Source organism: Orcinus orca, chromosome 9, assembly GCF_937001465.1.
Source record: "Orcinus orca chromosome 9, mOrcOrc1.1, whole genome shotgun sequence".
Lineage (NCBI taxonomy): Eukaryota > Metazoa > Chordata > Mammalia > Artiodactyla > Delphinidae > Orcinus > Orcinus orca.
This window is the reverse complement of record NC_064567.1, coordinates 79,253,354-79,268,706: the sequence shown is the minus strand read 5'-3', so window position 1 is coordinate 79,268,706 and position 15,353 is coordinate 79,253,354. Positions and strand designations below refer to the sequence as shown.

Here is a 15,353-nt window from a genome sequence, read left to right as displayed (position 1 = left end):
GTGTGGTACATTTGTCACAGTTAATGAATCAATATTGATATATTATTAACGAAAACCCATACTTTGTTCAGATTTCCTTAGTTTTTACCTAATATTCTTGTGCTGTTCCAGGATACCACCCAGGATACCACATTTCATTTAGAAAACTGTGTTTTTTATTCTAAAATTCCTAGCATGATGCTCAGTATCTAATACATTGAAGAAGGTCAACAAATAGTCACGGAATAAGTGAATGATTGAATGAATAAATATTAAAAAGATATAGAAACTTCTGTATCCCTTAAGGGAAAGGTTAGGATGTGTAACTGAGGAATGAAGTGCACCTAACTTCATTAGTCCAAGAAAACTTTCTGTTGAGAGATAAACGACACCTGGAATCTTACAAAATGCTTTTCCACAATCCATCAACATTAAATGTTTTCTTATCTGAACTCAATGATAGCACCATGTGTCACAATTTACACCAAGAATAATCATTAAAAACAAATTTAATTTATATGTTAAATTATTATCAATAACTATATATACTATATCTTATGTAATAGAAAAAATAATAGGTAGAGAATGGTATAATAGTTAGATATTTATGAATTTAAATATATGTATGAAGACCAAGGCTGTAATTTAAATAAATGACACCTTAGCCTGGGTAATGGATCTGAAGGGAGGAAAAAAAATGAAAACATTAATATGAAAGTGAGGCTCCTTTGTAGCATCATCCCAAACACTTAGCCCAGTGTCTCTCATGCTCGAATGTGCATTGAGAATCCCCTGCAGGGCTTGTTAAAACACAGATTCCTGGGCTTCCCTGGTGGTGCAGTGGTTGAGAGTCTGCCTGCTGATGCAGGGGACACGGGTTCGTGCCCCGGTCTGGGAAGATCCCACATGCGGTGGAGCGGCTGGGCCCGTGAGCCATGGCCGCTGAGCCTGCGCGTCCGGAGCCTGTGCTCCGCAACGGGAGAGGCCACAACAGTGAGAGGCCCGTATAACGCAAAAAACAAACAAACAACCAAAAAAAAACACAGATTCCTGAGCCCCAGAATCACTGACTCAGTAAGCCTAACTCAGTAGCTCACAGGGGATGCTGATGCTGCCAGGACACTTTGTACAGCACTGGCTTAATCCCAGCTCAGTCTCCTCTCTGCCCCTACTCTGGACGAAGAGCAGAAGAAAATCACAAGTAGCATCATCTCCTCTGCAGTGAAATTCAACTAAGGCTCTCTTGGGTTAATTATTCAGCATTAGCTCTAGCTCTTAAAGAAATAAGCCTTTATTTTGTCATTTTGTCCATAACATGGAAGCCAAAAACAACAAGAAAAAGTTTTCTTTTTTTTTTTGTCTTTTGTTTTTTTCAGTAGATACTAAACACCCAGACTTTAGGAATGATCTGATTAAGTCACTTTATTCTGTCCACAAGGGTCTCACCAAAAAACTACTCCTTGCCCTCAAGGATCCTAAAATATAGTTAAAGACAAGTACATAACTTAGAGAATATTATAAGCCATTATAATATAATACAATATTCTACATGTCCACGGTACATTTCAATTTTCTACAACAATCACGAGATAGAAATTAGTCTCTGTGCACTCATGAGGAAAGTAAGCCTCAGAAGTTCAATGATTTAGCAAGAATAATAGACATCAAATAGGATAAGCTGTAGATTCAAATCTAGGATTTTTAAACTGTGAATCCATACATACTTTCCACTAGAACATGCTGTCTCCTAATAAAATGTTCAAAGTGTTCTGGAGAAACTAGACACACTGGGAGGTCTGGTGAGGAGAAGAAAGGAGTCCTACACTTCTAGAATTGGAAATTGGAAACGATCTCCGAAATCACATGGATCATAATACATTTTTGACTCAGGATTAGGAAAAAAGTAATCAGCAGGAGTGAATAGCTATGTGCAAGGCTGTCAGCACATTTCCTCTTCAGCTTTAGTTCCACAGTATATCTCGAGCTTTGAATTTAAAGCTCTCCTCGGTTCCCATCATTTCCTGAGAGGAAACTGGTCAGGAGGCAAAAGGTCACTGTCCCCAGCTGACCTTATTTTCTCCCTTTTTTATTCCCATTTTCATTGCTGTTGTTCTTTTCTGGTTCTGGAGTTAGTCCAGCCACCTAAAATCACCACTGAGACGTACCCTTAGGGATGCTACTCTTCTGCTCTATCCTGTAAACAAAACCCCTTGTCTATTCTGGTTTCAATGAGTTAAAAATCATAACTCAGAGAACACAAAGCAAAACTACATGGAAATAGACAGGTTTATATAAATAATATTCTTACACTTAACGCAAGTTTAGCCACAAAGGGGACAGGCTGGCAGGCCCTGCTCTGTCCTGCTCAGGACCCTAATTCTCCCTTCCCAGTCCCCACAGTGCCACGGTGCTGGGAACAGCAGCCTCCCACTGGAAACACAGGCTAGACAAACAGGACAAGCTGTCCAAGTGGCTAGTAAGCTATTAATTTAATATTTCATTATTTCCTAAGTCATGAATTTCAACCAAGTTTGAATGCCTAATGAACGCAGTTAAACTTCTTTTAAATTCAAAAGTCATGTCTTCTGTTCATTGAATGAGACAACAAAAGAAATGCTCAGGTAAACTGAGGACCAATAAATAGACAGCACTCACTTAAAATGTTTTAATTTCATTTTTGGCTTACGGTAGGGAAGAAATCAAAATATCTCTTTGGAAGGAAGCAAGGTGGAGACAAAAAGCGGTGGGGGCTTCCCTGGTGGCACAGTGGTTGAGTCTGCCTGCCGATGCAGGGGATGCGGGTTCGTGCCCAGTCCGGGAAGATCCCACATGCCGCGGAGCGGCTGGGCCCGTGAGCCACAACTACTGAGCCTGCGCGTCTGGAGCCTGTGCTCCGCAATGGGAGAGGCCACAACAGTGAGAGGCCTGCGTACCGCCAAGAAAAAAAAAAAAAAGAGGTGGGGTGGTGGTGACACAACACGGAGGAGAAGTTAAAGAAAGAAGTGAGAAGAGAAGAAAAGGAAGGCGTTGTAGTGATCATCCAGGAATGACGAGAGCATCAACAAGTAGTTTTTGTTTGTTTGTTTTGCGGTACGCGGGCCTCTCACTGCTGTGGCCTCTCCTGTTGCAGAGCACAGGCTCCGGATGTGCAGGCTCAGCGGCCATGGCTCATGGGCCCAGCCGCTCCGCGGCATATGGGATCTTCCCGGACCGGGACACGAACCCGTGTCCCCTGCATCGGCAGGCGGACGGCATGTGGGACCTTCCCGGACCGGGGCACAAACCCGCGTCCCCTGCATCGGCAGGCAGACTCTCAACCACTGCACCACCAGGGAAGCCCACCAAGTAGTTTTTTTGTTTTTTTGTTTTTTTCAAAAGAAGACTGATTATAGATGAGAGAATATGGCTGACCTGTCAGGAGGGTGTCTGGAGACCCCAGCTGCTTCACACAATGCAACGCTTGAGGGGAAGGAAGGTGAATAGGCAGAGAAAGCCCCAGCCTTCCTCTTCATGTATGTTTTACCAAAGGAGCCATAAATAGTTGTTCATGATTCCTCGGTTTCCCTGGTACTCCTCACCCCACCCCTGGAATCAGACATTTCTTTAAAAAACACTGCTCTAAATCATTCTGTTTTATTCATCTACCCAGTCAACGAGCATTGATTGAACACCTACTAAGGGTAAGGAACCATGCTCTGCAGCAGATACCTTACCTGTGTGTGGGTCCAGGGGAAGGCAGAACGGAAAGCTTTCTCTCAAAGCAAACAATGCATGTTGGGCTGATTGCTTACAGGACACTGTCTGGTTGAACTTTTGACAGTGTGATCTGGTCTTAGTAATATCTGTTCTATTGTGCCTTACAAAGCCAGGCCTACAATTACCTTTGTTAGTAACTTTTGTTTATTTCATGGCTTTGGTCTCTTGTCTCCAACATGCCATCAGATAAAGTTCCAACTTTCCTTAAATTATCAACAAAATAATCTTACAGTAACTTACAAGCATGAGAGATACCAATATCCCTAGTTACTTCTAGTCATCTACTCCAATAAGAGCTGGATTTCATTTTTTAAAAACCTTTGCTTTCAAGTAAAAAACTGATGACGAAAGATTTTCCCTTATTGTAAGTTGTTAAGTTAATAATTAACTCATGATTGTTTTTAGAATAAAAAAGGGAACCAGAGTAGGCTAATTCTCCCTGAACCTCTTCTGATGCATTGAGTAATTTATGAAAAGCTTCCTAAGGCTAAAGTATTTACCACACTAATTCGCATTATCTCGTGTAATTCTTTCAGGGTGTTGCAAGTTATATATTATCTCACTTTAAAGATGGGAAAATTCATACTCAGAAAATAAGGAACTTGCTCATGTCATACAGCCGGAAGCAACATTCAGATTAGGAAGGCCTCAACCAAAGTCTAGAGCTTTTAGGCTATTGATAGTAGAATGTGAGAGTGTTTTGTAAAACCTGGGCCTAAACTACTTTTCTACATGTACTGTGCCAAGGCTATGAGCTAAGTCCTTGAGCAGAAAGCAGTGATGACTAAAGACAAGGAGAAGTATATTTCTAAGCCCCAGAAATCAGGCAAGTCATGAATTTCTCTTTTCCTTTTCTACACTAGTTATAGAGTCAAGGTTACCAGGACAATGGGGCCTTGTGGTGGGAATATCCTGAACTAGGTATTAGACCCAAGGCAGGCTGAAAACTTCTTGAGTAATCAATTGCTTTGGCCACCACCAGGGCAACAGGAAATCAAGTTGTCAATTCCACAGACATTTCTGTTCTTGAAATCATCACATTCTTTGACAGAAAATGCTCTCCAATATCAGAGATTGTAACACTTGGTTCAAATGGGGTATTAACATATCCTTTTCCTTCATAGTTCAGAAAATACAGCTGATAAAATATCTAGTCTTGTCATTATCATCCTTATCATGAGTACAAAGCATAATGCTTGCTTAAGCCCAAGAATTAACTAATGACATTGATAGTTTCCCTTACGCTTCAAATGTTATTTAAAACCATACCGTGAAAAAATTCTTTATTAAAATAATCATCATTCTTTGTACGATGTATATAATATTCCAAAGTGTCAGATGTTGTACTAAAGACTACTAACAGCAACTGGCCCTGTCTATTGAAACAAAGAGAATAACTGAAATCTTTACTTTGCACCTTTTGGGAAAATGCTGTAAGCGGTGTAATTTCAGTTTTGTTTTCTTTGAAATTCTCTGAGACTGAACTTACCAGAACACTTAAATACCACGGTGGCTATGTATGAAGGGGCATGCATGGACGCAAAGTGCCATTTCTGGATTCCTGCAGACTGAATTCCTCTACTAAACCACAGAGGAGTCTTAGACACAAGATAAAGGAGTAAATCTTTGCACGCTCTCCCACTCAGAACTCCCCAGGATGATTCCAGTAGATATCTTTGATGAAAGAAAACTGACTCAGCAGATTGTTAACAATAATTTTCACCAGCAATGACCAATCTGATGTTTGGTGCTTTATAATGTGGTCGTAGAACTGGGGCCACCAAGTGATCTCATACCAGACAGAAAGATAGGCGGTCTCTATGAAATACCCTCGTTAAATGACAAATCTGACATGGACAGCAAAATAATATAGCAACATAAATTTTTACAAGAATATTCCATTGTGGGAGATCAGCTCGGTGCTTTGTGACCGCCTGGAGGGGTGGGATAGGGAGGGTGGGAGGGAGGGAGACGCAAGAGGGAAGAGATATGGGAACATATGTATAACTGATTCACTTTGTTATAAAGCAGAAACTAACACACCACTGTAAAGCAATTATACTCCAATAAAGATGTAAAAAAAAAAAGAATATTCCATTGTGACAACATGACTGTTGCATGTACTTTTTAGTCAAGAACAAGTACTGGTTCTATATTACGGATAGAACACAGTCTTCACAAAACTTTCAAGAAATGATTTTATGTGACTAAATTATTTTTTGGTCCAAAATTGGCCCAGTTCATTTATTGCTTTTCCTAACTCTGACCTTCCCTCACCCTATTTCTATACTAAAGATAACTGTGTTCTCACTGTCATACTCAACGTACAGATAAGAACCAAATAATTCAGGCTTCCCTGGTGGTGCAGTGGTTAAGAATCTGCCTGCCAATGCAGGAGACACAGGCTAGAGCCCTGGTCCGGGAAGATCCCACATGCCACGGAGCAACTAAGCCCATGCGCCACAACTACTGAGCCTGCAATCTAGAGCCCGCGAGCCACAATTACTGAGCCCATGTGCCACAACTACTGAAGCCCACGCACCTAGAGCCCGCGCTCCCAACAAGAGAAGCTGCCACAATAAGAAGCCTGTGCACCACAACGAAGAGAAGTCCCCGCTCGCCACAGCTAGAGAAAGCCTCCGCTCGCCACAACCAGAGAAAAGCCCATGTGCAGAAATGAAGACCCAATGCAGCCAAAAATAAAATAAATAAATTTATTTAAAAAAAACAAAACCACCAAATAATTCATAGAACCATTCAGAAACTTTTGTGTCTCCAGATGCATTTCTGTGATGCACGAGCAATATTTCTATGTAGCAGATATAAAAATACAAAAAATAGTGTTATCTAAAATCCTTACATAGACTTCCTCTATAAAAAGTATATTCTGTGTAAACTAAACTCCACAAAACATATTGTAATTCCTTTCATGTTACCCAGTGGCTTTTTATTTTTTTTAAATATAAACTGTTTCTTAATAAATCCACCACTTAATTCTCACTGACTCCCCCTCATGGAGATCTGGGCAGTAAGGTTTGTGTTTACCCCTGGGTCCTATCTAACTACTTTCTTTATGAATCATGCCTTATGACCAGTTTTTATTTATTAACCACACAGGGATGTGTGACTAATGTCACTATTGATAATACCTAGTTACTGGCTGAGAAACCCAAGCTATGAGCTGGTTCACGAAAAACTGGCTCAGTCACTGCCTTTATAACATTGGCCCTGGATAAAAAATAAATATCACAGCCTCCAGGATGATCATTCAAAACTTATTTATCACTGCGCTCTTCTAGAATTCTGTCTCAATATTTTTAATGTAAACTGAAAAAAATTCTAAAATGTGTGGTGAAAAGTATGTGTAATAAACAGATATATGCACACTTCTACTGCAAAAATATTGGCCATGAATCTTGGAAAATGCGCAGATGATGTAATCATCTTCTAAGTTATTATAACTAGAGGTCAAAGGTATGGAAATGGGATTTGGAGTGAATGTAATCAGGATAAATCACACGTTTTATGCAAATTAAGACCAAGTTTTGCTGTCATCTATACTAGCATCTCTCTAGGACTTATTGATATCCAAACTCAAGCCATTTCCCAAGAGTTTATGTCTTTAGGACATGATTCCTTCTAACCTTCTCATTTTCTATCAGTCTTCAGGAAACATTAATAAGATCATTTTTAGGTTATAAAGTGCTTTTACAGTATTATTGTTCCATTTGGATCCTCTCAAAAACCCAGTGAGATATACAGGGAAAATACCAGTACTACCCCTATTTTCAAATTAAGGAAACTGAGGCACAGATAATTACCATTAGTATAAGTGGAAGAATCAGAGCTGGAGTAGAGACCTCTGACTTCAAATCTGAGCTCTCTGAACTATGACAAATCTCTATTTAATTGGTTACAATATTCAAATACAGATAGACTAATTAACACTCGCTATCCCACGTTCTATATGTATGGATATGTATTCAATGCTCAAATCTACATTTATAATATCAACATATTTTAGCAATGATCTTCTGCCATATTCATGCCTTTATTTAGCTATCTTTTCATCAAACACCCTGGGAGAACATCCTCTGCTTATCAGCAGGCATTCTCCTTGGCTTCTGCAATTGTGAAGTTCCTCATTGGGTCTTTGAACACCTACCCTATCTGGAACCTCCCTCGATTGAATTTCTGGGGCTTTCCACGTGCATTGGGATTCCTTCTTTGACATGGGCTTTCCTCATTTGTGTTTTTCTTCTTTGAGCTCCATTATCAAGAAGGCTATTTTTGCCTTCCCTGTAACCCCATTAATGCAGGATGGATGAAAGATAAGGAGGGAACAGACATCAACGAAGGGAAGTGGCTGAATCCACCAGGACACTTCTCTCTCTATTCTCTCTTTCCTTCATTTCTGTCATGAGGAGCATAGCTATTTTTCAAAGAAATCCTTGTAGTAGAATATTATAAATTTGTATGAATTATACCCAAACTACCCTCTTTAGGGTATTGGCTATAAATTCTTAACTGTTCATAAATTTTAACATTCTTGTCTGATATAGTTAATCTGGACTCAAATCTTGACTGAAAATTCTTATAGGGCAGGGCAGAATCTTGCCATTTTTATCTTTGTATGTTTTTATTTGTTAACCCAATTTATCTTGTACCTATAAAATGCATTGAAAGATATGCATTGCCTCAACAAGAGCAAATATTTCATCTTTTTAGCTACAAGGCCTGCCTGAAGTTAGCATATTTGCTTAATATTCGGGTGGAGTGGATATTCAGTAAGAAGAGGGAGGAATTCAATATTATCCCACTGTGGGTGGAGAGTAGTGGGGAGGAAGCTCGAAGATGCTCCGTATCTGATCCCAACTTTCTACCTTTTTTCTCTCCCTCTCTGCCTTTTCTCCCTTTGGGTCCTAATGGTCTTCTCCTCTCAAGCTGTGTTTAAGAACAAGGCTCCCCTGGTGGCGCAGTGGTTGGGGGTCCGCCTGCCAATGCAGGGAACACGGGTTCGTGCCCTGGTCTGGGAAGATCCCACATGCTGCGGAGCGGCTGGGCCCGTGAACCATGGCCGCTGAGCCTGCGCGTCCGGAGCCTGTGCTCCGCAACGGGGGAGGCCGCAACGATGAGAGGCCTGCGTACCGCAAAAAAAAAAAAAAAAAGAAAAAGAAAAAAGAACATGCCACTTCCAGAGTTAGAGAAGGAGGGAGGAGAGAGAAAAAGGGCAATTCCTGGGCTTTTTTTTTTTTTTTTTCTGAACATATTTTTATATAATCTAACTCAAGCTTTGTAAACATATGACACTGAAACTTTCTCCTCCTCTTTGGGAAGTGACACGAGGTTTGTGTTCTCCAACACCATCTTGATAATGGAAGATATAAGAAAGATGCTTGTCCTCCAATATGGCATGGACCACTGCTATGAAATGAATCCCTGGATGAATCCAGCAGGCTACCTCCAGGGAGCCTACCAGCTTTCTCCACTGGGGGTCAGGCAGCAGTGCAGAGGTGCTAGATTACTTATAAGTAGTGGCTCTTATTTTTAAGGACCATGCACTCATTTATAATACTAATCACCTAATTTACTTGCTACTAAAATTGTACCATTTTGGATATCATTTAAGATAGCAGAAGAGTATACTCTAAAATATTCTGCTCCCAGTTTTCAGACACCACTAAAATGTCCACTGAGTCTCGAGTGTAGAGAGGTGAATGTGCTGTTCATACTGTATCAAAGGGATGGAATATCCCTGCTCAGGCAGTCCTGTGCTTCTCTTCCACTGAGTCACCTGCGGTGCAGGAGGCATTGTTGCTTCAGGTTGCATCTCCGCTGTGCTCTCTTAGCTGACTTTGCTAACTAAACTGCACAAGTGGGAACATTCTATTTTCAGGTAACTCTATACTGTCTGCATAAGAGCACAATATTGCACATTTTCAGCTAGTGCCCTTAAATCAAAAGGTTAAGAAAAGCCAAAAGGAAATCTTACATGAGTTTTCTGCCTAGTGTACCCATAGCTTCTAGCAGTGGTCCTCCCACACCACTTAACAGGACTCATAAAATCAATTACAGTTATTCCTTTGACTAAGAGAGATGTGGTGGAGATAAGGCTGATGGTAACATTATACATTAGAGTTTTGGTATGCACTGACTAAATTAGAAGCTCTCCAATGAAATATTAAAATGAGGTATCTTTGGACACATACTGATATTGAGCTATCAAAAAACAAGTATCCTAGTAATGAGGTATAAAAGATTGATACCACGCATAGCAGAATGGCAGCTTGCCCAAACTGGCAGCTTATCCGCTTGTCTACATAAGATAAAGAATCCATTATTATGGTTTTTTTTCTGACATCCTTATGTGTCCATATTCCATCACATCAAATTTTTACATTTAGATATATTTGATCTTAACTTCTTAGGAATATGTATTTTGATACACACCATGATACATCTTCCCAAATCAAATGAATTATACTAATTCTAGGCACTATATTTTAAATACTTCACAAATTCAGTGTCAATGTGTTTCTTAAATTTATGTTATCTACTGGGGAGTACTATAGGAAATCTATTTAAACTAAGAAAATACCCATAGATTATAGCTGTTCTAAAAATGAGAAACTTCTATAGCCCAATCTACTGATGATTGTCAATTATAAAAAAACAACTGTGTCATAAATTTGAGCCCTCCCTTTTGGAGTAAAGATTACACTCATATTTTTAAAATACAGACTTCCTTCTACAGTGGGGACAATTTAAAAGCTTACACAATGGAAAAATGTTTTTTATGTAATTCTCACTATTCCCTCTATTATCTGTCTCAGTGGTTAATGATAATAAATACTTCTTTCCTGAAAATCTATTCCAAGTTACTTTTAAGTCAGCAAAGTCACTTTCTTAGAGTGTGGGTTTTGTTTGTTGTTTGTTTACAGGAAGAGTCGTCAAACCTATTCATGACTGGCTTTACTGATGCAAAAGCTATCTTTTAATCATTTATGACTAAATGCTGCTTTACAAGACAGAGCTGCAGAATAAAATATTTAAGCACTCTCTGATAGATGGACCTTCAGTTAAGCACTATGAATTTACATTAAAAAGAATAGATGCTAGTAAATAGTATCTAACACTTTAATCAGTACAAATCAGTTCACAAGGACTGCTAATATTTTTTTTTGCCACACATTAAAAAAATTTCCAATAATCAATTCAACTAGAAAGCTCATTTATAACAGTTGTTAGTCATTTTAATTACACGGTGATGACTTTGTTATCATGGGCAAGGAATCACTTTGATTCTCAGGAGTGTTCTTTTTTCCTCCTCTCATCCCCATTATGGACAATACAAAACAGAAAACCAATTGCACCTCTATTTCTACGGTCCTTCCCCGACGTACTTGCTTCCCAAAATGCATAAATTGGTATTTAAATACCCTTTGCTAACTTGGTGGGTTCAGCCCCTCAAGGCTCTTTACTACCTGCTTCCTACCCTCTTCTGTTATGTCTGCTAGTGAGTGAACTTATTAACAAAACCTAATATTTACAAGACAAAAATAACATCTCCAAAGTTAGGCTGTGATTTTATACAATTTTCAGCTGTGGTTAAGTATGACCTATTCATTAGAGGTACTTAGAAGCTTGGGTCAGTGTTGCAATCATTATTTTCAGGTGTATGTTAAGGGTCTGGGAAGACCAAAGATCAATGTTAAATAAATGACTTTAATTTTTTTCTCATTTTTTTTTAACAAAACGATCTGAAAAGGTGACCTACCTTTATGTGACAGGCGTAAGCGGGGGTGCGGGGTGTCAGCTGTGTGACCTCCCGTCCAGAGCTCCAGCAAGTAGCCCCACAGGAGCCAGGTGATGAGGTACCCGGCAGATGCCATGCTGCCAGCCTGCCGCCAGCGATCCTCACTTTCAGGCGGGGTGAGTTTTACTTAGGACTCCCCTCCAGGGGCAGCGTGCGAGAGAGGCTTTGTCAGAAATCGAACGCGTTGTCATCAGAAAGCACAGTTCCAAAGTGCCATTTGTCAGGCTGTATTTGGATAAGTAAAACCTGCCTTTCCCCAGGACAGTTGTTTATAAGCCGGGAGCAAGAGGACATTCCAAGGAGTGAGTCTTCAGAGCCATGTCCTGTCTAGAGCTCTCTTCAGTCACTATGCCGGTGGATTCAGGAAGAAACTGTATATTTTTTTTCTTAGTCACTTCTGCAAGCGGTTCATTCAGAAAAAACAACCACACCAGCACACCCACTGCCTTCCCCCGTGGAGCTCCTGTTCTCTTCTGGCTCGTTCTAGCCTCTCAGAAGTCAGCCTCTTGCGCTGACTTGCCAAACAGCTAGTTTTAATTCACCTTTCACCTTGCTAATTAAAAACAAGAAGTGCCATTCCCTCTAGGAGTTGCAGGATCCACCCAGCAGGGATGCCGCTCTGTCAGCGAGCTGTGTTTTCGGGGAAAGTTCAGGCAGGGTTGAGCCGCGTACTTGCTGTTTCTAGGAAGTGTTTCTGGTCCACGTGCCCTCGCCCCACCCTCCCTCCCAGTATTGTCGGCCCCGCGTCACTCAGCGACAGCAGAGAAGTTCGCATTTTGATGGGAAAGGGGAATCAGGAGGGAGAATGATACATCATAGGCTGCTTACTTAAGAATAAGTATAACAAGAGGATGGAGTGTCAGGAAGGGCTTTTAAATGTTCACTCATCAAGATTAACCCTTGAATAAATACAGATTCGTTTTAAACAATCTATTTGTCACCATCCAGTACCCAAACTGATTTTTTGGTGTTTCCACTGAAATTGTATTTTTTTTCACATTTTTGGCTTTTTCTATTGATTACATCTTAGAAATGTTATTTTCAACTTTTGTAAGGAAAGCCTTTTTAAGAACCTGAAAAACTGTCACCTGTGATTGTTTCATAGATATGTTAAAACTAACAAATTATTTTGCAGAGGCAAATTCTTCAAATCAATTAAAAGCAAGTTCTTTTTTATAAGCAAGTCATAAATTTCATCTCAAATTTTGGAATAATTAACTTTTAAAGGTGATTTTTCTCTTATATAAGATAACTATGGTAAACTTGAGATTCTGTATGGGACAGATCTCAGTAGACATTAGAAAACTCAGGATGTAAAATACCTTGGGATTCAACTGCTATGCACTTTCAGAGTTTATTTTCCAAGACACTATGTTTGTGTAAATAAGCTTAACACAATAGGTCAACTTTACAATCTACTTTCAATCAGTCTCAAAAACTAAACCAAACACTCTGTGGCTGTTGGCATGGAAATGAATGGTATTATTTTAAGGTACCAATAAACGTGAATGGATATTTGATTTGATAGCTGAAAGTTAAATGGTCAACAAACGATTTCAACTCTAACTTTTTCTCATTCTGCATTTTACATGGTAATGATTAAGGATACCTCTTGAGAATTATGTTTTTAAAATAATGTACTTATAACAAAAAGATGACACAGTTTACCCTGGTGTTTTGCATCATATATAAGCAAATGTAGAGCCAGGCATTCTATACCCATTTTCCTAAGCACAACACGTTCTGTTACAAGCAGAGTATATTTAGCAAAATGTAAATGTCACTGGATATTATAAATAATTGGATTTCCAAGGTCTACAAAAGATAACAAACTCTAAACATTATTTAAGAGTAAAGTACCATGAAGTATGTAGATACTTTTAACCTGGGGTGGTCTCTGTAGGCGCTTGCATATTTTAAAAGCCAGTCTGATGAGCTACAGACCTAAGGTTTTTCTAAGTGTGCTATAATATACCTTTGGAATCCTCTTTTACTTTCATCCAGAATTGAAATAACTAGAAAGTAAATAGCAGCTTTTATATGTGTTATCTAATGGTAGGGTTCCAGAAAAAGTAAATGTGATACATATAATTTTTATTACACATATGTGGCTACACTCATGCAACTGAAATTCCACTTAAGATTGTGCAGAGCCTGTCCTAACCCTAGTAAGGAGCTGAGGCAATGTAAGATGATACAACCATTTCATTAGGGTACAGAATTCACACCATGAAATCTTGATGCAGGGATAAAGGTTATGAATGTTAGTTACATACATAGAGCTATACACCAAGATTCACCTTCAGTGTTTACATGTCATCCTTCAGATAAGGTAAGGACCTGTTGAAGTCTGGGCCCGAATAATGAGCTCCTTTGGGTTCCTCAGAAATGTGCTTTGGTTTATCCCTCAGTCATCAATGTCATTGCTTATTCCCTTTAACTCCTTTCTATGTCCTTCTACCTTTCTCTCTAGTCTCTACAGAACATACAGATGATGTCCCCACAAAATGACTATTCAAAATGCTAACCATAGCCTCAGCTAACCCCATGTGGCTCTAGCCACTAGCAATGGAATGAAGGGTCTTTGGGACCAAATCACTCATTCACATCATAAAATAAAACAAGAAGAGTTCTCAGGAGCAGGGTCACCATATAAGTTATCATCCAAACAGAACATTTTTTAAAAGTAAAAGAGTCTTCTATGAATAATCACAGACAACCAAGACTATTACAGACAAATCAGGACATCAAAGTCACCCTCCTTGGGAGAGATTTCTAGGCTCCCTTAGAAAATATGGAAATGAAAAAAAAAATTAAAAAACAAAACTGACTTACCACCAACAGTGAACAAACGAGGAGCTTCAGTAAATGGAAGAGCTTTGGAACTAGCAATCATACCTATTGATTTTATTATATTTGATCTGAGAGGAGTGAGACTGCCAGTTTGAACAACCTTAGACAACATGGAAAACCAGGTAAGAAGGAAAATGGCAGCTCTGAAGGCATTGCCTGCCAGGTCAAATGTTTCTGTCCAAAACCTTAACCCTTTGTGGTTAGTGTCACACACAGTAGTGAGAAAAAAAAAAAGGGGGAACTGAGTACTCATCAGGAGTTCCAGGCTCCCCCATGGTGGGTTCTGTCCCTGGTTCCCCAATTTTAACAGCAGAAGAGCAGCTGGCCTCTGAAACAATTCTTCCCAGCATGTGGTCCATGACTATCTGCTACTAAATCACGAAGGCTACAGGGTATTTGCTAAAAGAGCAAATTCTAATGCCCCACCTTGTACTCCCAGTTTACCTAAAGTTTTACGTACTGAAATTTGAGTTTTAGAGCGGTTCTTTGCGGTCAGTGTCATTAAAACATTAGACATCTGTGTGGCACTTTTTACCATTTTTATCATAAGAACACAGTGTCTGCAATTAAAGTTTAAATTTATATAAAATGAAGCCATGACCTCATAGGCACAGTGTGCTACTTACATTTTTCAAACACATGTTGAACACAAGCAAAAATTATAAAAGTTTATTCTCTGCACCACTTAAAATTATCTCACATATTGTGGGACACAGTATTTACTAATGGCCTTGAGAATATCCATTCTTTCTTTTCTTCCTACCCAGGAAGACAGAAGATAAATATGGGAGCCTACCCTTCTCAGCCCCTGGGCAGTTATGTTAAGCCATGTGACAATTTCTGACCAAATAAATGTGAGCAGAAGTGACGTGTATCACATGTAGGCCGAGGCAGTGAAATACTCCTAAGCAATTCTTCTGTCTCTCTCAAGTCCTGGAGGAGGCCTTAC

The 15,353-nt window shown here is 39.5% G+C and overlaps 1 protein-coding gene across 1 annotated transcript in view; it reads right to left on the bottom strand.

Annotated features, from left to right (window-relative positions):
- Positions 1 to 12,221, bottom strand: part of SEMA3E (semaphorin 3E) — a 265,665-nt gene extending 253,444 nt beyond the window's left edge. The window contains exon 1 of the mRNA XM_004263414.3: positions 11,513 to 12,221. Within this exon, the coding sequence (XP_004263462.1) occupies positions 11,513 to 11,627 (115 nt within the window). The 5' untranslated portion in view covers positions 11,628 to 12,221. The remainder of the gene's footprint in view (positions 1 to 11,512) is intronic.
- Between the last annotated feature and the right edge of the window lie 3,132 nt (positions 12,222 to 15,353).